A 27,993-nucleotide genomic window follows, 5' to 3' on the forward strand; every position below is an offset into this window, starting at 1 on the left:
CCAAATATTTACATTGCTTTGCAATAAGAAGTCTCAAGATGTTGATTTTTGAAATATGACATGCTTTTTATTCCACATATTCGTGTGTTTTGATGCTTTGTGATAAGTGTCCAGAAAGATGTGAAAAGTCACTGTGCAATTTGACCGAAAAGGCTAATTTCGCACCCTTCTGGACTAATAAAATATTTCCTCAATTTTATCAATAGTCTCTAGTGAATGTTTATTTGAATGATGCCCTATGCATTTAGCATGCGTACGATTTGTTTACACACGTGAGTGACCTCTTAAAATTAGGATTTTTTAAGGGTTATTGCAATGATGGCATTTTCTTGTATAAATAAAGGTCGACCTCAATTTTTTCCCATTCTTTACCAACGAGAGTATTCCCATCCTTACCCTCAGCTCTCCTCACCATGGCATGGACAAAGGAAACAGTGAAGAAGATGACCAAAGAATGACATGCTCGATTGAAGGACAATGTAAAAACAAGAATTTGTAGCGTTACAACCGTAATCTTAAGAAAAATTTGACAAAGCAAGCCAGCTCATGCCGGCAAAGCAAACAGGTAAAGTTGGTGGATTATGGCCTGGAAGATAGCAGCGCAATAGACACCCACACCGACACTGATTGCATGGAGCCTACATGGGCACACATGGAGATTCCCAACCACCCAACCGTAGGGGCAAAGACCTTGCCATGCGTCAACATGCAAAAGCAAGAGCAACAAGGGGAGAAAGAGGAGTAGTAAGAGCAAGAGCAACATTAAGAGCAGTAAGAGGAAGAAGCACCCCCCAAACAGAAACAGAAGGAATTCGATCGCCTGCTACAACCACGTCCTACCGATCATCTTCCTCGTGGGCCCGCCCGCGCTGAAGACTCTCAGGGTACATGACTTTCCAGGAGATATGGCACTACCAGAAGTCCATAGAGCTTCTCGTCCTACATATCTCAACTTGTCAACAGGGTATCTAACCCTCGTAGTCCTGCATACACCTGGATCACTACCAGGCGTCCTCAAAATAGCCTTGGTTCTCCTTACACCAGGAGTAACCACAGACGAAATGCAAAGCTCCTCATCAAGGCTCTGCTCAGAGCCAGTAGAGTCACGATACACATATGAGTGACCTGCTGAGACAGATCAAGCACAAAAGGTTGATCTACCTTTTCCTTCCCTTTTCGTGATATATGTGTACCTGCATCATTCCTCAACCTGCCTGATCATGGGCTAACATTGGATCCACTACTCGAGGACTCCCCAGGTCCACTCAGCACTTGTGATTGCTACTCTACATGCAGTTAAACATCAGCACTTCTTACATCTGCATCTTTTGTTGCCTTCACTACTATGGAGGATGTAAAAATGAAGTACTTGGCTGATGTACTTCATGTTCCAAATATTACAAAGAACTTGGTTTCTATTGGATAGATGATTGAGCAGGGTCTGTAAGTAAGGTTTAATCCTCAAGGATGTTTTGTGGAAGACTTTAAAAATAAGTGTCGCTTGGTTGCAAAGGGTAATAGAAATGGCAGGATGGTTATGAACATGCTTGAGATAAAGGCAACCATGTTTACGCATGAAACGGGTGTCATTGCAGATGTTGACATATGGCACAAGCGCATTGGTCATGTGAATGTACAACGACTGAAGTCTATGCAGGCCCAAAATTTTGTTGCAAGTTTGCCAAAGTTTAAGGTTGACGGTATGCATAACGTATGTGAAGCAGGCCAAACATGCTTTCCCACATGAAAAGCATGTCAATGCAAGGCCATCGGATGTCATACATTCAGATGTATTAGGACCGCAACCAAGACTGCAACAATTACAGGCTACAAGTACTATGTTACATTCATTAATGACCACACTAGGAAAGTGTGGGTTTATTTCAAGAGTGGCACTTTTCCAGCATGCGCAATGAGATGCGCAATATCATCACATGTTTCTACATAACCTAACTTTTCCATTTTCTGCCCACTCAGCATGACTGGTCATGTGGTTAGAGGAGCCAGATCCACATACCATATATCTTGAGATCCTGACACATCCCCTGTTATGGAACTAAGCATGTGCTACATCACAAACAGCTGCTCACTTCTGTCATCACCTTCATGTTCGCTAGATGATGCATAGTTGCCTTACTGCAACTTCCACTTTTAATGTCATTCTGCTTTTTGAAGTAGCTCTTTGCCATGTGTCCTAGTTTGCCATAGTAATAGCACTCTATGCTATTTGCATTTTGATTTCTTTGCTAACCACCTCGTCCTCTTTGGCTGCCCCTGCCTCTAGATGAGCCTCTTCCACCTGTGTATGATTGCTGCTATATGAATCATTGAACTATTGTTGTCTAGAATTGTGATTTCTTTGTCGGCCACCACCTTGGCCTCGACCTCGGCCTCTACCTCTGCCTCCACCTGAATTAGAGTAGAAGGCCTGTTCCGATGTGTTCTTGATTTGTGAAGAAGAATCCTCACCTAAAGCCTTTTCTTCTATGATCAGCATAGATATCAAGTCCTGAAAGCTGGGAATATTCTCCCTAATTGCAATGGAGGTCTTGATGAATGGCTTGTACTCTTTGCCAAGCCCATTCAGAGACAGACACTCACCAAATCATCATCCTCCACCACTGATACATTGGTAGACCCAAGAGATTCAACAATCCCTTGATCTTTAAGGCATATTCATTGATGGACACAGTATGCAACTCTTGCTTTAACTGCAACTTCCTTGCCTTTGTGTTAGTCTAGAACATCTCAACCAGATTCTGCCATATGCAACTGCTGGAGTGTTTGCACCCTGTTATATGTGTCCTATCATAGTGTCTGTGACACTAATTGAAAGCCCGTACATGACTCTTCTTGCACCATGATTCTGGAATAACCAAATTTTGAGCAAAAATAGTTCTCTACCAGAACTTCCGTAACGCACCCGAAACGCGAATCTAGTTTAAAAAATGGCATCCAATAGGACAGTATACCTACCCTATAGCTCCGCTCCTGCAAAGATAGCTCTGCTCCTGCAAAGATAGCTCCTCAATCGGAGATGTGTATCTCCCAGAGCTACTGAGGGGGTGTTGTACCTAAACCAAGAAGCGGGAAAAGATGATAGTGCTCTTACACCCATGTAGTACCGCTTCCTTCCTTGCTTGTTCTTGCCTCTTGATTGCCTCCTTAGCTCTCACACAAACTAGGCTCTGATACCATAAAGAGAATGTGGGGGAGAGGAAGAGCTTCAAACCCTAGCAAGCAAACACACACACAAGAGAGAGCAAGATACAAGAGAGAGATGGATAGTTGAATTTTCTTCTATCTTCTTCTTCTCTACTCAACCAACCTAACATAAAGATAAGAGTACACACTGTATGGGTTAGTGCTCAACTACTATAACATACAAGGGTCGGTCCATAATGTGAACCCGACTAAATGAGCTGGCGCTATAACTATGCTAGTCTCTAGTAATCCAAAATGGCTGTCACATAGCATGTCATCCCACTAGCCGCATATCACCCATAATCTCACCAACCATGCGAGTGGTGTAGATGTGGAAGCTATCACCTAGGCGGGTTATCAATGTCCGCCCCGTAGCACTAGTTGAGCTCGATATCTCAACATCCTTGAGGCCTTGTAGGAAGCTGGTGAAGCATATCTTGTTAATCCATGCAAAGCGGGTCAATGGTAAAGGATATGCAATTGGCCCATCGTATTCGTGAAAAAAAGAGGGACGAAAATTTAGGAGTGTTCATTGATGTATCTTAATTTTCCAAGTATCTCAACTTTTGATATTAATGAATTTTAGATGTGTATTATATCTTCCTATTGTCTATTTGATTTAATTGTGTAATATATCTTCCATCACGTTTCAATAAAGGGCCACAAGGGTGCGAAAAAGAACCCTCTTGGCTACGTGCAATGGCCATTCTTGCATCCTTCTGGCCCACATGGTTTTAAATTGTAAGATGTATCAATTCAGGATAAACTATCATCGCTTGCGAAGGGCATGGGGCAGTAGGAAAATCGTGATGGCCAAAGGGGTGTGAAAATGTTGTGTACGGGAGCCTTGTACAGGCCATTTTTGCACCCCTCTGGCCCTCCTAAAATTGTTTGTGGTTTTTTCCTAAAATTTGAAGGTTTTTATCAATATTCAAACTCAAATCCCTTAAAATCGGACATAGATCAATATTGCCATTATGATGGAAATTTGTAACATTTCCATTGTGCATCACTTGAGATGGGTAGATATGGAGCCAACAAGCTATACATACATGAAAAATCTTAAAATAAATAAGCAAGAAAGAAGTTATTCTCATTCTAGTGGAGGGCGTAAAGCTATCAAAATTGTGACTCCCTCTTCCAGCATGTAATGAGTGTGCTAATTCAAGGTATCACCTTTACCACTATTTTCAAAGGAGGTTTGGAATCCCTCATTTAAATATCATGGAATTAAGATTCTCTATAGACAACCCAATACATCATGAAGTTGGTCTCCTAAAATGGTCTTTTCCCAAAGTGAAGAATGCAAGGAAAGGAAGATGATGTAAATACAAGACATGATTGATTTTAAACCTTCAAAATCAGAATGCATGTAATTTTGTATTTCCTTCGTAAAATTAAGATAAATTAGAGATCAAAAGGGATGGCCTTGCTCTTGTAGATTGCAGTACATCTTCATGTGGTTCTCAATATCGTTTTGCATGCTTACTGTGATTACCAAACCAAAGGTGGCCTTGGCCACTTTTTCCAAAATAAAGAAAATATATATTGTTCAATGTGTTTTTTTAATGTCCACCATTTTATGTGATTAATTAGGGGCTAAATAAGTTATTCTCATTCTAGTGGAGGGTGTAAAGCTATCAAAATCGTGATGGCCAAAGGGGTGCGAAAATGCTATGTATGGGGACCTCGTATACCAGGCCATTTTCGCACCCCTCTGGCCCCCCTAAATTTTTTTGTGGTTTTTTTCCTAAAATTTGAACGTTTATTTTTGGCCATGTTGTCAAGGGAAAACACGTTTATTTCACTTGAAATCCCATATTTAAATATCACCATTTTCAAAAGGGGTAATCCCTTATTTAAATATCATGGAATTGTGATGCTCTATTGACAACTCAATACATTATGAAGTTGGTCTCCTTAAGTGATCTTTTCTGAAAGTGAAGAATGTAAGGGAAGGGATATGATGTAAATATAAGACATGATTACTTTTAAAACTTCAAAATCAAAATACATATAATTCTTTGCCGACACTATGGGGTTAACACTCAATGTGAGACTCCAATATGTCTACACGAATGCTCAAGGAGCTGAGATCTTTAGGGATCCACAACAACGGTATCTTGTTAAGATCGCAGACATTTTCTCAGAACTTGATAGAGCACCTCTAGTCAATGACTAGGGTAACATGTACATGGGTGGAGATGGTGTTCGCTACGAAGTCACCTACCATCCAGAGAATGTAGACAAATTAGGGGAGCTCTCTAGAACCGAGTTCTTAGACTTATCGAAGCTTTCCAGAGCAAGGGAGTCTAGAGATGATTGGCTCATTGAGCCGGACATGCCAGGACCATCCAATGCCCAGTCCTCAAAGCCATCCATAGATGATTTACTTCTTGTAGATCTAAATTTGGAAAGGGATAGGAAAGGCAAGAGTAAAATGGATCAGGGGGCTGAGAACCAATGGGAGTTTGTACGACAAATTCCAGTGACAAAGGTCTTACAGGATGACCCACTTCAAGAGGTCTATAAGGACTCTTTAGAGGGATATTATGCCACAACTAAATTGCCAGAGCTAGATCTTCCTCTAGCACTTGTGGTGGTAGTCGAGAAGCTTGCAAGACACATGAACCGAATCGTTGATAAATGGGCCAATGAATACCGAACCTTAGATTGGAAGGAGATTCGGGAGCTCACGTGGAAAGGACAACCATTATTCATGGAAGTGTTCTCAATAAATACAGCTAAACCAGGAGAGACAGCCTTTCTTGGAGAAACTGTTGCTCCTCCCCTACGAGAGTTCACTAGAGAGGGACCCTCAACATCAAAGTGGACCACTGCAAGTAGCCCAACTCTAGCACCAAGACATTATCCTACACCAAAAGTGCAACCACAGATCACACCACAACAACATTTCTCACACTATAACAATCGGAGGGTAGGGGAGCCAACTCGGCCTCCCATAAATGCACCTCCTGAAATGCGGGTGACAAGATCTTTGGAAGGGGTTGGTGAGGCTGGTAATAGGGGTTGGTGAGGCTGGTAATAGGGGACCCACACCAATTTGGGATGCATGTGGACCATCTTACCAAAGAGAGGAACAATTCCCACTGAGAGTGAGAGGCCGTAGGCCCTATGATGAGTATTCAAGACAAGTAAGGCCATCAACTCTTCAGAAACTGGTAGTATGAAGGGTCGAGAGATCCATACGACCATGTAGCAGCATTTAGGCAAGCAGTTCGAGCTAAGCAAGTGGCTGACAAGCATACTCAAATTGAAGGATTTGGGCTCACTCTTGAGGGAAAGGCCCTTGCTTGGTTTCAGGCACTAGAGGCTTCAGACAAATCTTCTTTACGAGTTTTGGAAGAGAGATTCATCGCTGCTTTTTCCTTGATGGGGATTCAACATGACACGGTAGCAAACATCTACTCTTTCAAGCAAGGAGAGACTGAGAGTGTTAGAGACTGTGTAAATAGAATGAAGCAGTACATTAATCATTGCCCAGAAGATGAGAAGCCCGCCCAGAGTCGATTAATTTCTCTCTTCTTAAAAGGACTCAAAAATTCAACACTGCATACACATCTCTATGCAAAGAAGCATACAAATTTCAATGAGTGTTGCCATGATGCTATGGATTTCACCGATAACTTCAAATTCCAAGATGGTACTAGCCCTGAGGTGAAACCTAGAGATTAGTGGGGTGATGACCAAAGTTCAGGGTCTAGCGCGCTAGTAAATCCAGACCAGATAGCTAACCTAGTACTAAGGAGATTGGGACAGACCTATCACCCACCCATGCAGCCACAACAGCAGCAGCAGCGAATGAGGAGTGTACTACCTACAGGTCCTCATCTTTGTGGAGCATGTGGCGGTAACCATAAAACCGAGGAATGTAATACCTTTTCTCCTCTAGTCACAAACCAACCCACAAAGAAGTGGTGCCAGGCCTGTTGGAACTTTACCCACACCACACAGGAATGTACTCGCATTGCAAGAATGAGACAAGAGCGTGAGCAGCTAAGGGGTGGAGTGGCTCCACAAATGTATCAACAGTATACTAATTTTGAACGTAAGCCACCGATGGCACAAGAGCAAGCATGACCTATTCTTGGAGCTCAACCTCCTGCTCCTGGGACTGCTCCTATGAGGGTTGTTGACTACAACAATTCAAATATGTGTAGAGACTTGGTAAACCCAGGCTATGTGGAGGAGGAATATGCATCATATTCATCCAAGGAAAATCTCTTTGAAAGTCTCGCATATCAAAGCCAAGCATTGGAGGCTCAACCAGGGGATCAAAATTCTTTGATGTTGCTAAGCGGCTACCAACCTAGGACTCCAGGCCCCTCAGGTCAATGGCAGCAAAGGAAAGTAGAAGCTAAACTAATGGGCCCCTGTTATGAGTGCAGAGAACCCCATTGGGCTCGTGATTGTCCACATCGCTCAAGGCAAGCAGCTCGATCCAATACAACAGTACCACAGTTTCCACCAATTGAAAGATATTATCTAGGGTGTTGTGTATAACACTTCCCAAAGGTTTGTCTGCTGAAACCACATGAGGAAGGCACCTCTCAACCAAAGGTCTCACTCAACCTTGTAGGGGCAGTTCCATCACCACCTTCATCTGAGAATGAGGATGTCGTGCCACTTAGAGTTATGACTAGATCACAGACACGAAATGCCGAAATGTAAACTGATGAGACACCTCGAACTAGGGATGCAAAGGCAAATCTAGTGGACAAAACCCTACATTCCAATAGAAAAAGACCACTAGGAGGAAAAAGAACCGCAACAAGCGAACTAAAAGTGCATCCACTAGTTCTCAAGAAGCCTCTAAACAAAACATGAGGGATCAAACTTTTACATCCCAAGAAGTGCATGAGGAGCATCAACCTCAACCTGGGCCTAGTGCTAAACAAGATGAGGCTAGTACGACCGAGGATAGTTCTGGGGGTTCTGTTTTTGTGGATAAGGTGAATGAGACTCTAGATGCCATCATTGATGCTCATAGAAGTTGCATTGCAGCTTTATCTGAGCTACCCAAGAAGCTTCAAGAATACCCAAACCCTCGTGAGGAGAAGATCAATCTAGCTGTATATCAGCAACTCATTAGGGAAGCTCAGTCAATACTTGAGGGACCACCTCCACCTATTCCTCGAGGCCCAACCTCTCTTAAGCCAACATTAGAAACCATACCAGAAGTGTCATCAAGTCGGGAAATGAAAAGTGAGCTCATCTCACAAGCTCATAGCGAGAAGTCTGCACCAATTGACACCCCATTGAAAGAAGGTATTCTGCCACCACCTAGACTTGTCTTTCCATGCAATGATGAAGTTATTGATGCTAACGAGGACATGGCAAATGAAATGTGGGCAGCAGTTCATGAGAAAGTTAATGAGAACATGTCCTCTATCATTTCACCTCCATTCTCTGAGGTAGATTTTACCAGGGGCACAGAAAACAACTCTAGACGCCCAAGCATCCAGGAGGAAGTTCAAACAATTGTTTCTCCTAGAAGTAAGCATACAATGAAAACCTTACCATCATATTTGGGAGAATATGAGAACTGTTCTCAAACCTTAAGGATACCCTCCATGCATAAAAGATTGACAAAGGAGATGGATATGGGTATCGTGCAAGCTATTCTGTCAGCACCAGTGGCTTGTACCTTACCTCTGCTTGATTTGATAAAGCTTCAACCTGAGTTGTGGAATGATATTGCCACATGTTTGTCAGAGCAGGTATTGCTAAAAAAGGGTCACCATCATTGTACTATACACCGTGAGACAAAGCATGTTTTGCTAGTTCCTATCAACAAAGTAGGAAAATTTTGTGAGGACGATCAAGGAAATGCTACCCTCCCATTAGAAGTGCGAAAAGTAGCTTCAACTGCAATACTTGATAGTGGTGCAGGAGTGGGCATTGTGACAAGGTCCATTTGGGAAAAGTGGGGCAAACCAGCTATTAGGAGTACCAGGATGCGCTTGCAGCTAGCAGATGGAAGCTTAGAACATCCCCTTGGGCTGCTTGAGAACATATTGGTCACCACATGTGGGATTGAATATGAGCACACCTTTGCAGTAGTGGATTTTGGAAAACATCCAAACTATGAAGTGATATTGGGTAGACCATTCATGCAACAATTTCAAATGATTCAAGATTGGGGATACAATTATTTGTACCTCCGACATGATTCTGTCATCACAAGGGTCAACCTAAAGAATCACTCATATCGTGATGTAACAAGGTCTCCAATAGATGAGTTTGATTCTGCTTCATCTGAGGGCTCAAGAGTTACATTGTCAAATGGGCGAGAAGATCTGTGGATGTGTGGAGCCTCATGTAGGGATTTCAACACTGAGAGACTTAAGAGTAATCGAAGTGTATCAGATGAGGCATACATTCCACAACCCTTCCCTGAGCACTTAATTGATCCACTAGAATGGAGTCATGTCCTTGTAACATTATCGACATGTGCTTTACCTAAGCCAATTCAATTTTGTGACTCAAATGGATATGACATTATTCCTATACGAATGGTACAACCACGTGACCTTCTAAATGATTTGTACTATAGGGATGCATCCACAACAGCACTGCATGTAGAGGAAGTCTCAGTGGAGGATTTAACACTCGAATCTGCTAATGATGCTGATAAGGAAGATGGATGGGACTCTGATTTTGATAATGATGTGAAAATCCCTGAGGAAGAGTTAGGAAAGGCACGCCTACTCTTGTGAGGAAGGGAGGTTCAAGTAGAGATCCCTCGAAGCCGACCTAAACGTAAATGCTGTAAGAGCCATAAGAGAATCCGTAAACAAGATGAGAGGGAACGACATGAGAGACTACAAAAATAAAAGAAGAAGGTTAAGAATGAACACTCTCGACCACCACCTCACTTCTCAGGAAAGAACGGATATCTATACTATGTCCAAGCACAAGATAGTATCAAAAACCAAGTAAAACGATCAGATGGATTCCAAGCAGGAGAAAAGCTAAAAATTGTTAGCAAAAATCGTAAAAAAATGAAGAAACAAAAACCAAAACTCAAGTCTAGAACCGATTCAAAAGAGAGTGTCGGAAGTGCAAAGACAACAGTTGAACAAAAAAATCCGATACAAGATGGCAAAGGAGAGCTCAAAACCACATGGTCTTCAATGAGTGACGACTCAAGTGGACAAGAACAAGGTCTCAATGTTCCCCCCAACTTCACACAGTACACTCTTCAAGATCGGAAGATTGTTCTTCAACAGCCCATGCGACAAAAGCCAAGCATGCCAGGGGTTTCATATGATGGTCCAGAAGATGCAAAAAAGATTGATATTGCTAAGCCAGGCGAAGAGCCTCGCTATGTGTGGATTGCCACAGACTTGTCCTTAGATGAGAGGAGAAGTTATTAATTCAAACAATAAAGGAGTATCACGATGTTTTTGCTTGGAGTTATAAAGACCTCAAAGGAGTTGATCCGAGCATATGTCAGCATACAATTCCATTGCGAGAGGATGCAAAGCCTTCCAAGCAACGTCCTTACACTTACAATGAGAATTTTGCACGAAAGATAAAAGAAGAAATAGACAAGCTCTTAGAGGTAGAATTTATCTATGAGATTGAACACACTGAATGGGTCTCCCCTATTGTAGTGGTGCCCAAGAAAAATGGAAAACTTTGAGTATGTGTAAACCTCAAGAAGGTAAATACAGCTACTGTACGTAATCATTACCCACTTCCAATCACGGATCATGTTCTGGAACGAGTTGTAGGGAAAAAGGCATATAGTTTCTTGGATGGATTCTCCGGTTACAATCAAGTGTCAATTGATCCAAAGGATCAACACAAGATAGCCTTTGCTACTGAAGATGGCATCTTTGCCTATCGTGTTATGCCATTTGGTCTAACAAATGCACCAGCAACCTTTCAGCGTGGTTAATGAGTCATGTATTCAAGGAGTACCTTAGACAATTTCTTGAGATCTTCATGGATGATTTATGTGTTCACTCACAAGAGCATGATGATAATATAGAACACCTCAGACTTGTGTTTCAAAAGTGTCAGCTTTATCGTATATGCTTGAATCCTGACAAGTGCAAATTCATGGTAAGACAAGGGAAAATCTTGGGCCATATTGTTTCTCGCAATGGGATTTCAACAGATATGGATAAAATTGATGTCATTGTCTCATTACCTCGACCTATCAACCCTAAAGGGGTACAAACATTTATGGGACATTGTGGCTATTATCGTCGATTCATTTACATGTACGCTGTCCTAGCCAGACCATTATATGCTCTTCTTGTAAAGTTTAACTGGACTGATGAGTGTGAGGAATCCTTTGAAAAGTTAAAGCAAGCATTAGTGACTGCACCCATCTTACGGGCACCAGATTGGAAGCAAATCTTTCATGTCCATATTGATGCTTCAAACTTTGCAATTGGATGTATTTTGGCTCAATCGGGAGAACATAATAAGGATTTTCCAATCTCATATGCTAGTTGACAGTTGAATAATGATGAGAAGAATTATACCACAACAGAAAGAGAAGGTTTGTCCATGATATACCACAACAGAAAGAGAAGGTTTGTCCATGATATATGCAGTGAAAAAGTTTCGCCACCTTTTGGCAAACAAATTCATATTTTTTGTGGACCATCAAGCACTACTATATTTGGTGAATAAGCCTTGTGTAACTGGAAGGATTGTGAGGTGGTTTATCATCCTTCTTGAGTTTGATTTTGAAGGGCAGTCCGAAAAGGAACAACTCATCTTAGGGCAGATCATTTGTCTCGAATCACCTCTGGCGAAGCTCCTGTGGGTGTGGATGATGATATGTTAGATTCAACACTTTTCCTTGTAGAGACAGCTCCTAGATGGTCTGAATCCATCTTAGAAATTTTGACAAGTGGGCAGATACAACTAGCGGGTCCTAATGTGAACCTATGGCGACCATTCAAGTTAATCTCAGGGAGATTATATCGTCAGGGTAATGATGGAGTGTTGCGACTTATACCTAACCCTGACCAATATGAGGAGATCTTGGAATGGGCACATGCGGGTATCGGTGGAATCCATGCATCAGCTACTACTTGTGTGCGACGTATATCTCAGGATGGGCAATGGTGGCCTACCATGCATGCGGATGCTGAAAAATTTGTTTGTAACTGTGCTTCATGTCAAATTCAACAGCCAATTCATAATGTCACATTGTTCCAAATTTCAACTACACCAAGTTGGAGTAAGTATATTGTGGACTACCTTCAGCATGGTCATACTGATCAAAAAATTCCTAAACATTGAAAGCGTGCTATTAAAGTTGAAGCAGCAAACTATATGCTAATAGAGGGCCAAATCTACAAGAGGGGCAAGGATGGCAACTTACGCATGTGTGTATGTGAAGCAGACTACTTGAAAATCTTGACTTATGCACATGCAGGTGTTGGGGGTGGACACTTTTCGGGGATTACCACAGCTAAGTTGATTAGGTGGTCTGGGCTTTGGTGGCCAACCTTACAAATGGATGCCGAAGAATATGTAAAACATTGTGACGATTGTCAAAGGACCAAACCTCCCATCACAAAGGACAATATGCCATTGCGGCCTATGTTAAGCACACGTGCTTTTGCAAAATGGGATATTGATTTTGTCGGTCCCATTAAATCTCCAGCTCGTCACACGCATGCCAAATATATTATAGTCGCAACCAACTATAATATATTATAGTCGCAACCGACTATTTGACCAAATGGGTAGAGGCAAAGGCTACTGTTAAAAATGATGCCAGAACCACAGCCAAGTTCTTGTATGAGTACATGTTTACACACTATGGCTTACCTATTGAGATCGTTAGTGATCAAGGAGTACACTTTGTGAATGAGGTCATAGAGTTTTTGCTTCAAGAATTTATGGTAATTCACAAGCGTTCTGCACCCTATCATCCCCAGACGAATCGACAAGCTGAGAGTACTAACAAGATTCTCTACACAGCACTCACAAAGATTGTTGAGGGACATAGGACTGATTGGGAGCAAAAGTTACACTCAGTTCTTTGGGCATATAGGATAGCCTATAAAACATCTGTGGGCACAACCCCATTTAAGCTTGCTTTTGGGCTAGATGCAATTCTTCCCATTGAATTTCTTGTACCTACTCTACGAGTTGCTAAACAATGGGACTGGACTGGTCGTGAGCTTTCACAATGCATTGATGAATTGGAAAAGCTTGATGAGACCCGCTTATTGGCGGTAATGGGGATGTATGCCGAGAAGAGGAGACAAAAGCAATGGTATGATAGAAATGTAACAACTGGCCAATTCAAAAAAGGGGACCTTGTGCTCTTGTACACACTTAAGAAGCATAAGAGAAAGCTCAAGAAACGTGGCCTAGGATCGTTTGTGATTAATGAGCTTACTCCAAGTGGTGCAGTGCGTTTAGAGACACTAGAAGGTGAGCAAATGCCTAATTTCATTAATGGAAGTCATCTCAAGAAATACAATGAACCATTAACTGAAGCCATGCTTCAACAAATGCATGCTGCACAAATACAGAAAGAACCACTTGACCTACTTAAACGTCAGGCTCAAGAAGAGGCTAAAGCTAGAGTTACAAAAGCCAAGGAGCGTCGCAAAGCTTCTATGTTGGCCTTACAGTTGGCTACTGATGAACCATACGTCGATCCTTTCAATATTCAAGTGTGTCTTCATCTTCATGAGACTACCTACTTTGTCTCTGCCTTAATTGACTCTGGTGTGCAGATTATAATGTTCTCTCATTTGACACATGGATAGCCTTGGGACAACCAACACTTGTGTACATTCCTATTGACTTACGAAGCTTCTCAGGTGAAGATAACCCTATAGAGGGAAAATGTGTCATTATGATGTCCATTCAGGATCACCAGATGTCAGTTCCCTTTTATGTGGCAAGTAAGTCCAAGGCAATGGTAGAGGCTGTTCTCGGCCGATCAGGGTTAAGTGCTACCAAACTGTTCATTAGATTGGAAGAATAGACAATTCAAATTGCAAATTGATTCTGATTGTGTATTGGGATCTGCTACTCCACGAGATTTATCGTGTCAAAAGGGTGGTGTTTCTACCTTACACAACCCACTCTCAAAATCTGCTCTTGAAGCTCCAACACAAATGATGTGGATAATTGATGAGTACTCAAGTGAGGGCCATGGCTCGCATGTTCCAACTACTCTAGTCGTGCTGCTCAAAGAAGGCCAGGCAGGAAGGAGTTATCAATTTGGCTACCACAAGATGGTACAAACTTGTACCATCTAGCCCAGTTGCTAAGCCTCCTAAAAAGCACATCTTTTCCAAGCCTAAACCTCCGATTATTACTCGTTGGGTCCCAAAGCATGTTTTTAAAGCACAAGGCTATTATGAGGGGACAACAAGAATTTGGCTTCCTAAATGCCATGGTTTGCTAGGAGTAAAAGAGTATATCAATAAGATTCCAAAAGCCACCCTCGGTTTTCCATATCAGTGGGTGCAAAAGAAATCAACACAACCTCTTCAAGATAGGATAGGTGGCTGTGATAGCACCTACAAATCTTCTTGTGTTGATCTTCCCAAAACATGTATTGAATCACCAGTTGCCCCAATTTCTCCTTGTTACACAATTCCACCATCAACTTGTGTACCTAAGACAAGTCCAACTTCACATGAGTCTCCTTTGAGCATAGATTCTAGCACTTCAATGCCTAAATCCTCTTATCATGCTCAAATTCCTAGACAATTACTAAAATTCCCACCTCTTAAGAAGGACATACCTAAAACCAAAGATAAGGCATTAACACTACAATTGAAGCTCTTTGGTAGATCAGTGTTTGAACAGTGTGGTTCCTTATGCCTTTAGAGGATTGTGTTCTTTTTGAGATGATCTTGCCTACAATGTTTTTGATTGGGATTTTAATGATGGATATGAGTGTTTCTAAATTTCATTGTTCTACGTCGAGATAACTCCTGATGGATATTTGGCGAGATACATGTCCACCATGCATTGACCCTGATAGTACTCAACATGAACATCGCGGGGGTTATAGTGCTCCTCCTTTTCAAACTCATTCTAGGTACTTCTATGCTCCCTTAGGTGAAAATTGTTGTGGGCATCACTTTGTCACGTTATTCTATCAACAACATCACCCATTTCCACATTGTCAAGAGTGTGCATGACTTGTATTAGGAGAAGCTTCACACATTTGTTGGATATGCTGCTCTTACTTTAGACGATATGGCACGGGCTTAATGAAACAAATTGTGGGAATTACACCCCAACGCCATAATCTTCTTAATGTGAGAATACCAGAGAGAGGACCAAATCAACATAGATTACCTGAGGAGGTTCAAGCACAAGAATGGAGGGATACATGCTTAAATGACTTGCAACCACCTATCTTGCAAGCCCTCCTTCCCCAAGCCTCAACATGTCAATTTTGGATCAATATGAGTACCTATATTGCGCAGTTCCAAAATCAAAATTGTCTGCTTAACCTTCCTATAGAACCAATGCCATATTTTAGCGAGGAAGCACTCCTTCCTCTACCACCTTCTCCAGAGGCCGGTTTTTGTGAAGGGTTGTCCCTGCATCCTGAAGTAATTGATACCAACTTTCTAGCAGAAGTAGACACGGATCCACCACCAGCGTAAGGGTAAGCTCAGCAACTCCACAATAAGATCAACAAGCCAGGGCACTTTTCTCCCATTGGGTTTTTCCCCTCGGCTATATTCGTGATTGGCACCAATAACAAATTTTATTCCTTTCTTTTCTTTTCTTGTTTGTTAATAAACATTTTGCAGAGATCTCAGCTAAACAAGAGCATCAACCACGCCCCAATAGTCCACCTACCGTGCACACAAATTAGGAAGGGGGGAGACATGCAATGCCTACAAGAAGCAAAGAGAAGCAATCAGCATCAGCAATGCATCAACGCAAACGCACAACATCAACGAGCACTACAACAGGTGTATTCAAATCATAATCTTTTGTTCTTTATGTGCTTTTAACTTTTGGATCTATTGTTTGCATGTTCACACACAGTTGGCTGGTTTAAGTTTTAAATTAGTTGTTAAAATGTGGTGAGTAATTTCTAGATTCTTAGAGGACTTAGTAGAAGGTAATTCTATTTGAAGACAGTGTAGGATATATACCAACGGAGTATCCCAAGTTCTTATGCTCTCGAAGTATATTAGTTATCCCTAGTGGTAGCTACCTCTTAGGTATGGGCTAGGTGCTAGGATTAATAAAAAATTTACAAAAATCATGCCCTAAAAAATATATACAAGTGAATCGAGACATGACGTGTCTACAGCCATGTGGAATGCTTGGTAGGACCTGGGGTTGTCTTAGCACCTTGGGGCCGATGCCTTGGTTTCCATGGGGTGATCACTGACGTCTAAAAGCTTCAGAAAAAGACCTTCAAGGAATCTATCGCCTTGATAGATGTTGGTAGGACTCTGGGGGTACATTATGGGCCCTAGAGACCGATGCCCTCATCTTCATGGGGTACTCCTTATGTCATAAAAGAAAGAAAAGGGTCTGTCGCCCTTGAGATACTTAGCGGCCTTTAGATTCTCTTGGCGGAGGTCTCTTGGCCATTGCTTGGGTCTCATTGGGATGGAACCTTAATCTTTATCATCCTCTACACACACATCAAAAAAAAAGAAAAAAAAAGAGGTCCAATCACCATTGCTCATATTTAGGAGTAGGTTTGCCACTTAGGAATAACATAAATACTTGTAGGACATTGAGACTGTGGTCATAACCTGTGGTGTGCAAGCACACTTGCCTTTGCATAGCACATGTTGAGATATCGAGCTCTAGTGAGGCGGTGGACACTGATGACCCGCCTGGGGGATAGGCCCCGCACTTACACCACTGGCATGGTTGGTGAGATCTTGGGTGATATGCGGCCAGTGGGATGACAGGCTGTGTGACAGCCATTCTAGAGACTGGCATAGTTATAGCGCCAGCTCATTTAGTCGGGTTCACACTATAGAGAACCCGTGTATGTATTGGTTGAGTACCTTTCATATTATTGTGTACTCTTATTCTTGTATATGGTGTGTTGAGTGTTGAGTAGAGAAGAAGAAGATTTTCAGCCTCTCACCTTGTGTGTTCTCTATTAGGGTTTGTGAGTGTGTGTGTGTGCTTGCAAGAGCTCAAGCTCTCTTCCCCCCTTCATCTTTTCATGGTATCAGAGCCTGGTTCGTGCTAAGGGCTGAGCTGCAAGCAAGAGAACCACAAGAAGCGGTACGAGGGTAAGAGCTTCAATTATTCTTCCCTATTGTGTTGGTGACTACACCCTTGTCGGGAGCTCTACGGGAGGCACCGGCAAACGATCTCTGATTGAGGAGCTTTCTTCACGGGAGTAAAGCTCTAGGGCAACTATACAGTCCTTTGGACTACAATTTTCGGGCCGAAAACGCGTTTCGGGCGCGTCTGGACCTCCGTTTTTCAGAAAGCAGGCGATTTCGAGCACTGCGGGTAAGTCATCGATTCTCTGCAGAACTCTGTTTTAAGAACTGCAGGAAGACAGATTGACTGTGCAGACACTATGGGTGCTGCAAGGAGGTCTACAGTTTCCATTGGGTGTATGTATGTACATTGAAGTCACTGGTTGTGACATTTGAGAGTACTGCAGTACCGCTGTGCAGAAAATACAGCAGTTGTGCAGAAAAACCAGAGTGCAGTTTCTGGTAAAATTGTGTGTTTGGCAAGATGTCTAATGATGGCATAACACAGATTGTGGCTGAGAAGCTGGATAAGAATAACTTCCATGCTTGGAGGTTCAGGTTGACGAATTTCCTGATGGGAAAAGGCTATTGGGACTACATAGAAGGTGAACATGAAGAGGCACCAGAGATACCGGATATAAATCCGACTGCTGCAGATGTGAAAGAGTTTAAAGACTGGAACCAAGGAGCCAGGAAGGTTATGTATTGGCTTTCCATTAGTATACAGGACACCATGATTGGGCATATTCAGGATGCCAAGTCCCCCAAGGAGGCGTGGGACACCTTGGTAAAGCTCTATGAAACAAATACCAAGGCACGTAAGATACAGTTGAAGAATGAACTTCATACTGTGGAGAAAAAGAGCATGTCTGTGAATGACTATGCGTTGAAGATAAAGGGCATTGTCGAATCCCTTGCATCTATTGGTGTGTCAGTAGATGATGATGACAAGGTGGAAGTCTGTCTACGTGGTCTCGGGCCACAATACAAGGCGTTTAAGACGTCTATTCAGACTCGGGAAAACATTCCCAACTTTACAGATTTGGTGTCTATGCTGATTATCGAAGAGAAGAACTTGGGTGAAGACCAACAGTCTTCACAAAGCAAAAACAGTTCAGAGCAACAGGCCTTCTACACGAGTTCAGGAAGAGGACGAGGTAGAGGAGGCCGTGGACGCGGTCAAGGAGGTGGCCGAACAGGTAATCAGAATTATGGCCAGCAGCAGAAGCAGCAACAACAACAGTCCCAGAATCAACAACAACAACAACACGCAGGTGGAAGAGGCAAATTCAGAGGCAGGGGGAGTCAAAGAGGCCGTGGAAATTGGCAAAGGCAATATAATGATGCACGTGAATGCTATTATTGTGGTAAGACTGGACATGTGCAGTCAGAATGTTATAAGAAGCAGGCTGACATGCAAAATGGGAAAGTGCAGCAAAACAACTATGCATCCTCAAGCAGAAATAATGAGGATAATGAAAGGTTGTTTGTTATGCAGCATGTCGTGAATGCCATGTCTGAAAATGTTGATGCAGCACAAAAAGATAATGTATGGTATGTGGATTCAGGCGCTTCGAACCACATGACAAGTCATGGGGAGTGGTTCAAGGAGATGAAAAACCCGGAAAGACCAGGTTTTGTGGAAACAGGGGATGACACTGCTCATCCAATTGCCCACATTGGAGATGTGCCATTGTCTATGCAGGATGGCAAAGTGAAGTACCTTGCAGATGTACTTCATGTACCGAACATAACAAAGAATCTGGTTTCAGTTGGCCAGATGATTGAGCAGGGGTTGCAGGTTCGGTTTAACCCTGATGGGTGTTATGTTGAAGATTTCAAAGACAAGTGCAGGTTGGTTGCAAAAGGCAACAGAGTGGGCAGAATGTTTACGTTGGATGTAGACATGCCTGAAATGAGTGCTGCGATGTTTGCAAATGGTTCAGGAGTTGTTGCAGACACAAACATATGGCATAAAAGAATTGGACATGTAAATGTGCAGAGATTGAAGTCTATGCAGACAAAAGGAATTGTGACAGGGCTGCCAAAATTTAAAGTAGAAGGTATGCAGAAAATATGTGAAGCATGCCAATTCGGGAAGCAAACAAAGCATGTGTTTCCACGTAACAGATATGTGAGCAGAAATGCACTAGATGTTGTGCATTCAGATGTATGGGGTCCTACAAAGACCATGTCTATGGGAGGCTGTAGGTACTATGACTTTCATTGATGACCACACAAGAAAAGTGTGGGTATATTTCATGAAGGAGAAGAGTGAGGTGTTCACTCACTTTCAGAATTTCAGAGTTTTGGTTGAAAAGCAAACAGGGAAATATGTAAAGTGCCTAAGGTCAGATGGAGGGGGAGAATACTTCTCAAATGAGTTCTCTGAATTTTTAAAGAAGAATGGTATTCGGAGACAGTACACATGCAGATACACTCCGCAGCAAAATGGAGTTGCTGAGCGGAAAAACAGGCACATTGCTGAGATTGCGCGAGCATTGATGGAAGAGAAGAATATGCCGCATTGCTATTGGGCTGAGGCTGTTTCTACAGCAGTATACATCATGAACAGGACTCCAACTGCAGCCATACATGATGTAACTCCAGAGGAGAGGTTTACTGGCAGAAAACCAGATTTGTCTCATCTGAAAGTTTTTGGATGCATTGCATATGTGCATGTGCCAGATGAGCTGAGAACTAAGCTGGATCCGAAAGCTGAAAAATGTGTGTTTATTGGATATTCCCTTGAGCAAAAGGGATATAGGTGTTATAACCCTGCTACACGTGAGTTGAGGGTAAGCAGGGATGTTGTCTTTGATGAGATGAGCAGCTGGTATGCTGCTGAAAAAGAAGCTGTTGGGGCTGATGTGAGTGGAAGTGTGGTTGCACAGAATGCAGGTCAGCAATCACAGTCTTTGAGTGGACCAGGAGAGTCCTCATCTAGTGGGTGTGTTGATAGACCATGGAGTGGCAGGCTGCGTCATAATACCAGCCCTGCAAATGTGATTACTACATCACGTAAAGGAAAAGAGAAAGTGGTTGAGCCCCTTGGTATGCCTGACATTTCTGCAGGGCATTCTCATGTTGATGGAGAGTCTAGTGGCTCAGATATGAGCCTTGATGAGGAGCTTGGGATCCCAGCTATGAGAACACCTGGTGTAAAGAAGGCTATGGAAGCCATGAATGAAAAGCTGCGAAGATCAGGGAGAGTGAGAAATCCTGTGCAGAGATTTACCTATGATGGTTATGTGGCACATCACTATGCATATATGGCAAAGGTTGTGCAGGTTGTTGAGCCCACATGCATTGATGAGGCTGTTGGAAATGTGTGTTGGGAGAACGCCATGGATGAGGAGATGGATGCACTATATGGAAATGAAACTTGGGATTTAGTGCAATTGCCTGAAGGCAAGAAAGCCATTGGATGCAAGTGGGTGTACAAAGTTAAACATAACAGTGATGGAAGCATAAACAGGTACAAGGCTAGATTGGTAGCCAAAGGATATGCGCAGACATATGGGATTGATTATGAGGAAACTTTCAGCCCAGTTGCCAAGATGGCAACGGTGAGAGTTGTGATAGCAGTGGCTGCATCAAAGCAATGGTCTTTACATCAGATGGATGTAAAGAATGCATTCTTGCATGGGGATTTGCAAGAAGAGGTGTATATGTTGCAGCCACCAGGATATGAGGATGTGGGTCACCCCGAGCATGTTTGCAGGTTGAAGAAAGCCTTGTATGGCTTAAAGCAAGCACCAAGAGCATGGTTTGACAAGATTTCTGAATATCTTGTCACTATTGGCTTTCATGTAGCCAATGCAGATTTCTCATTGTATGTGAGACATGGTGATAGAGGAGTTGTGCTTGTTGTCATCTATGTAGATGACTTGATCATTACGGGGGACCATGATGCAGAGATCTTTGATGTAAAGATTCTGCTAAGACAGCAGTTTGAGATGAAGGATCTGGGGGAGCTCAGATATTTCTTGGGCATTGAGGTGATTAGGTCACCACATGGTATTGGATTACTGCAGAGACAGTATGGCTTGGACATGTTGTCCAAGTATGGTATGACAGGCTGTAAGCCTATTTCTGTGCCATTGGATCAGAATGGCAAGTTGAGTGCAGATTCAGGAGAGATCTTGGAGGATCCTACTATGTATAGACGCATAGTAGGAAGTTTGATCTACATGACGATCACCAGACCAGATTTGAGCTATGCTGTTGGGTTGGTGAGTCAGTTTATGCAGGTTCCACGGAAACCGCATTTGGATGCAGTGAGACGCATACTGAGGTATGTGCGGTCTACTTTGCATTGTGGACTATTCTATGAGACTGGGACAGAGATATGTGTACATGGGTACACAGATGCTGATTGGGCTGGTAGTATCTCAGATAGAAGATCTACCAGTGGATTCATGTTTTCTTTGGGGAGTGCTGCTGTGACTTGGAGCAGCAAGAAGCAACCTACGGTTGCTCTATCGAGTACAGAGGCCGAGTACAGAGGAGCTGCTATGGCAGCATGTGAGGTAGCTTGGTTGAGAAAGCTACTTGCAGATTTGGGTCTATCAGTGGATAGACAAGTTGTCATTTTCTGTGACAACATTAGTAGTATACAGTTGGCCAGGAACCCAGTCTTCCATGCTCGTACGAAGCACATAGAGGTCCACTACCACTTCGTCAGAGAGAAGGTCTTGGCAGGAGACCTTGACCTTGTTTATGTCAGCATAGAGGATCAGGTAGCTGACATCTTCACCAAAGCATTGGGTACAGAGAAGCTCCGCAGATTCAGGGCTTCGCTTGGTGTACATGAGATGGAGTTGAGCTCGAGGGGGAGTGTTGAGATATCGAGCTCTAGTGAGGCGGTGGACACTGATGACCCGCCTGGGGGATAGGCCCCGCACTTACACCACTGGCATGGTTGGTGAGATCTTGGGTGATATGCGGCCAGTGGGATGACAGGCTGTGTGACAGCCATTCTAGAGACTGGCATAGTTATAGCGCCAGCTCATTTAGTCGGGTTCACACTATAGAGAACCCGTGTATGTATTGGTTGAGTACCTTTCATATTATTGTGTACTCTTATTCTTGTATATGGTGTGTTGAGTGTTGAGTAGAGAAGCAGAAGATTTTCAGCCTCTCACCTTGTGTGTTCTCTATTAGGGTTTGTGAGTGTGTGTGTGTGCTTGCAAGAGCTCAAGCTCTCTTCCCCCCTGCATCTTTTCAGTTTAGGTGTCAATGCAAGTTGCCCATACTTTATTGCACCACTACATTGTGATTTGGAGCCTTGGAAGGTGTGTCAATTCAGGGTATCTCAGACTGCGTGAGACAGTTCATCTTGGATGCATACAGGTTGATTTTCTACATCAAATTTGAAGATTGGTGGCTACTTTGGAGTATCTGGAACACTCATTGGAGTGTGGTTGAGCTCAAGAAGGCTCGGTTACAGATTTGGAAGTGTACGCAAGGTGTTTTTGCATTGAGCAAACATGTCGGATAATCCAGTACAGATTGTTGGTGAAAAGCTGGATAGGAAGAACTTCCAGGCATGGAAGTATAGGATAAAAAGTTTCTTGAAAGGGAAAGGATTTTGGAATCTCATTACAGGTGTTAAGCCAGAGCCTGAGCTACCTCGACAACCTACACAGCAGCAGCTTATTGCTCATAAGCAATGGTCAGAGAGAGCATTCAAAGTGCTGTATTATCTATCTATATGTATTTCTGATGCTATGCTCATACACATACAAGATGCTGAGAATCCCAAAGATGCATGGGATACTTTGGTCAAGATGTTTGATACAGATACGAGTGCTTGCAAGTCTTAGTTGCGACAACAGATACACAATGTGAAAAGGAATAAAAGGAGCATACATGATTATGTGCAAGAAATCAAGAAGTTTGCAGATGCATTGGCCACAATAAATGCCCCCATGCCTGATGATGATTTGGTGGATATTACCTTGCGTGGTCTTGGCAAGGAATATAAATCTTTTGATACATCTATCTCAGTGTGAGGAGTACAGGTTTACCAGACTTTGATGAGTTGGTTTCACTCTTACTTGTGGAGGAAATCAAACTCAGTGATTCATTTCTAGATGCATCTTCTAACCATGATGATAATGGCAAAAATCAGGCTTTCTATACACCTCAAAGAGGCAGAGGTAACCCCCGTGGTAGAGGATGTTGGCAAGGCCAACAAAATTCTATGCAAGATGTGGAATGCCATTACTGTGGCAAATTTGGACATATGGCGAGAGATTGTTTCCGCAAATAGAATGATTTGAGAGGGGGTAGAGCACAACGTGGTGGTCATTATGGTGGAAATTATGCACAACATGGTGGAAACTATGCATCAAGCAGTAATGATGGTACTGCAAATCATTTGTTTGCCATGAAGCATGTTGTGGGTTCTATGACGACAAATGCTGAGAATGATGACACATGGTATATGGACTCAAGAGCATCAAACCATATGGCATATCATGGTGAATGGTTTGAGCATATGAAGCCTATGGATGTAAAAGGCTATGTGGAGACAGGTGATGATACCCAGCATGTCATTACACATGTTGGAAGTGTACCATTGGTCATGCACAATGGTCAAACAAAGTCTATGTCTGATGTATTGTACGTGCCTTCTATCACAAAGAGCTTGGCCTCAGTTGGTCAAATGGTGGAACAAGGATTACAGGTTCATTTCAACGAGCATGGTTGCTTCGTTGAGGATTTCAAACATGGATGTAGAGTCATTGCTAAAGGCAAGAAAGAAGGCAGATTGTTTAAGCTGGATGCTGGAATTCCTGAGCTAAAATTAGCCATGTTCTCCAAAAGTAAAAATGTGGTACAGGACATTGATATGTGGCATAAGAGGATTGGACATATCAATATACAAAGATTAAAGAACATGCAGACAAGAGGCATTGTTAGTGGATTGCCTAGATTTAAATATGATGGGAATATGCATGTTTGTGAAGCCTGTCAGTTTGGAAAGCAGGCAAGGTTGAGGTTTCCTAGAGAAGGAAATATGAGTAGCAGGCCACTTGAGATAGTACACAGTGATGTATGGGGTCCTGCACAAAACCCATCTATCAAAGGCAGTTTATACTATGTGACATTCATAGATGATTTCAGTAGGATGACATGGATATACTTTCTCAGAGAGAAGAGTGAAGTGTTGGAAAAGTTCATGGATTTCAAAGCTTTTGCAGAAAAGCAATATGGCTGTTGGATTAAATGTTTGAGGACAGATGGAGGTGGTGAATACACCTCAAAGGCTTTTGAGCATTTCTTGAGGAAGCATGGAATAAGAAGACAGTTGACTTGCAGGTATACACCTCAGCAGAATGGTGTGACTGAGAGAAAGAATAGAGTCATATGTGAAGTGGCTAGGGCGATGCTCAATGAAAAGAGCATGCCAGATTATTATTGGGCAGAAGCATGTGCTACTGCAGTGTATATACTGAACAAAACACCTACAGCAGCCATACATGGAAGCACGCCTGAGATGCGGCTTACAGGTTACAGGCTAGACATTGGACACCTCAAAGTTTTTGGATGCATAGCTTATGTACATGTGCCTGATGAAAGAAGAAGGAAGTTGGATCCTAAGGCAGAGAAATGTGTATTTGTTGGATATGCACAGGATCGAAAGGCATACAAATGTTACAACCCACAAACTAGACAAGTGGTCATCTCACGAGATGTGGTGTTTGATGAGCTTGCTAGTTGGTACAAAGCAAAAGATGAGGGAGTCATTGAGTCACTTGAGGCTGATGTGCCTGTGAACTTTCCACAAGCAAGTTCTAGTTCTACTACTATGTCTGGGCCAACAGCATAGCAGAGGCTGAGAGTAGCAGTGTACGTCCATGGTGGGGATGGTCAAAAAGCGAGCCAAGAGCAGCGAGCACAAAGCAATGAGTAGAGCTCATGTTCTTGTGAAAGTGAGCAGGTAGGGGCATGGTATGATGTTAAGCGAGCATGAAATGTTAAAGAGAAGAGTGGAACCACAGTGCAATTCTGTAGCAATCAAACAAAGAAGACATGAAATGTTCTAAAATGACCATTGCAATAATTTTTTTTTCGAACCAATGGTGCAGATACAAAAAATCACTATTAAACCCATATTGCTTGGCTCGCTAAAAAGATGTTGAATCTATAGTATTCACAATGTTGGAGAGCCATTAGCAAACAAAAGACAATAGACAGGAAAATTTATAAAATAACCAAAACATTTCCAAAACAATATCTAATACACTCGGACTACGGTTCAGCTGGTATGACATGACCCCCATACATATTTCAACTAAAGTGGGTTGCAGGTTCCTAAAGCTGTTGAGGATGACTTCTAATAGACTTAGTTAGCATGTCTTTTACAATTCTCTCAGAAATACAAACTTGATGAATATGCATATTGTTGTTCACATCCTGTCCAAGAATCATTAAGAACACAAAGTATATGTGCTTGCATGCAAGATATGGTCTTTTCTTGGCCACTCTATCTCTGAACTCCACACATGAACACATTGGATTCTTTTGAATAGTGACCTCTATCAGAGGTGTGTCTTGGCTCCCATTGGTCAATGGATTAATACTAAATGTTTCCTTTACCCCTTCTATATGTATATGGCTACCTACAACTTCTGCATGCATATCTAAGGCCGCAGTGATTTGACCAAATGCCGCCTTTGAAATTCCTCGTCGATATGGAAATTGTTTCACCTCCTTGTTTGTCTCGCTAGTGCCTTTTGCAAGCTCCTTTTCTAGAAAAAACTCAAGAGGAATACCAATGTCATATCCTGCTCTAATAAGCTTGCAGGCTTCTTTCACTTGTAACTTGGTACCTTTAGCAATGGGCCAAACACAAGGGACATCCTCTGGTGGATGTAATATTGTCTTTGTAATTTTCCAAGTGTGCCTAACATCTGTATTACAAAAATAGCAATACTTCTCCTTTTTCCAGGAGGATAGTTGACAATCACTCCAAAAACAAGGACTGACATCACCCCCTCGCAACCTTGAGCTACACTTTTTCCCCGATGCCCAGTGGTTGCACTCAACTCGATTCACTGTTGGTATCCTCCGCAAGGCCCACTTTGTATCATGCACATCACTTTCAAGGCTCTCTAAAACTTTGCATTGCTCATCGACCTCTATTGCAGGCTCTAACCTCTCTCTTGTCACATAGTTAAACTCAGGCCTATGGCTAGAGTTGCCAAAGTTTTCTTCTGTCGAGTCGTGTAGTGGCCTTTTGGCTCGAATAGTTTTATTCTCACCCTTGAATTTTACCCTATTTGAAAACATAGGGGTCCCTGCCACTGCATCATCCACTGCTCGTGAGGTAGCTATTGGGGATGGACTTGCTTTCTGTCGAGAAAGAGATCTCTCAACCAAAAGCTCCAATGTAGGCCCACAACCTGTGTATTTTCCTTCCAAGAAAGCCAGTTGTCTGGCACATTGGAAGTAAGCATTGATTAGATCGGTCACACAAGCATCATAAAGACTAATCTTTTGCCTATACCCCTCCCCTGCCAACCAGCTTGCATGCTTGGTCTCTGACATATTTGTCCTTGGGACAAGAGCATTGACAATAGGCTCTCCATCCTACAAGAGTGGTAGAAATTGATTAAAAACAATGCAGGAGGCACACAATAATACAATGAATAATCTCTTACAAACATTACCTTTAAAATGAAATGACCCCATCGACTAACCCTATAGTGCCACCAACTTAACCAGCTAAGAAGCTTAGGGATGTTTCTATCAGCTGCCTTCCCAGTTGCCCACCATGCTCGTATCCTGTGAAATTGCTGAAGGGCACTTTCTTTGTTTGGGGCAGTCCTCCACTTCTCACACATCTCCCTGTGCTTTTCTTGATGTGGGCTATAGATGTACCTCTGCGTGTGGACACGAAGGTTGTCTTCCCAATGCCATAAACATGACCTTTCCCTTTCAATCATCTCCTTTCCGTCGTTGAAGACACGTCTCACTGCATTCCAGTTAGCGCCAGCCTCATCCGCCATAAACCCAAAAAAATTTGCTACCTTCCCTGTGTGCTCCACCATTACCAAATTCATATTTTCCCAAAACATGACTTGAGCATCCTCATCCTCTTCTCTAAATTCACAAGTTGCTATTGTCAATAGCTCACCAATCCTGCATGCAACAAATGGAAACAGAGTTATATTAAAGACACAAATTAAGCAATGCTCTCTACCGCTTGTAACTTACATGTGGTCATAAACATGTGCTCCCATTGTATGCCATCCAGTATCCACTCAATGCACATGATCAAAGCAGACCCATGCTTGATTAAGATCCCCATTACCATCCTTGTCCATTCGCCGAACAATGTCAATCCCAGAACCAGGTCCAGTAGTAGACATCTTAAAGATAAAGCAACGCTCAGTAGTAGTGGTGGCTTGCAATGGAAATCGAGAACCATGGAAGAACTCAAAATGGCATGTTCTTTTTAGATTAAGAATGGCTTCATATCCTTCACCCAGAGGCCGTGTTGTTTTTCGTGTTTGCATTACCATCTGCTTCACCCTCATAAAGC

At 42.6% G+C, this 27,993-nt stretch overlaps 1 protein-coding gene across 1 annotated transcript; it reads right to left on the bottom strand.

Annotated features, from left to right (window-relative positions):
• Positions 1-544: 544 nt before the first annotated feature.
• On the bottom strand, positions 545-27,743 carry LOC147614169 (uncharacterized). The gene is made up of 3 exons (XM_086780484.1): positions 27,666-27,743; positions 27,222-27,590; positions 545-638 (listed from the first exon to the last, which is right to left on the bottom strand). The coding sequence occupies exons 1-3, from the start codon at positions 27,689-27,691 to the stop codon at positions 545-547; spliced, it is 489 nt and encodes a 162-aa protein (XP_086636610.1). The 5' UTR covers positions 27,692-27,743.
• Between the last annotated feature and the right edge of the window lie 250 nt (positions 27,744-27,993).

This window comes from Cibotium barometz, chromosome 42, assembly GCF_041138505.1.
Source record: "Cibotium barometz isolate CiBa-2024 chromosome 42, ASM4113850v1, whole genome shotgun sequence".
NCBI lineage: Eukaryota > Viridiplantae > Streptophyta > Polypodiopsida > Cyatheales > Cibotiaceae > Cibotium > Cibotium barometz.

What these genes read in the sequence shown, in the direction of transcription:
- LOC147614169 (XM_086780484.1), bottom strand. Translation starts at nt 27,691, where the DNA reads ATGGGAGCACATGTTTATGACCACAT. An exon ending in GCACATGTTTATGACCACAT is followed by an intron (nt 27,591 to 27,665) that starts GTAAGTTACAAG and finishes TGTTGCATGCAG; the next exon opens with GATTGGTGAGCTATTGACAA. An exon ending in TTTCACAGGATACGAGCATG is followed by an intron (nt 639 to 27,221) that starts GTGGGCAACTGG and finishes GTGCCCATGTAG; the next exon opens with GCTCCATGCAATCAGTGTCG.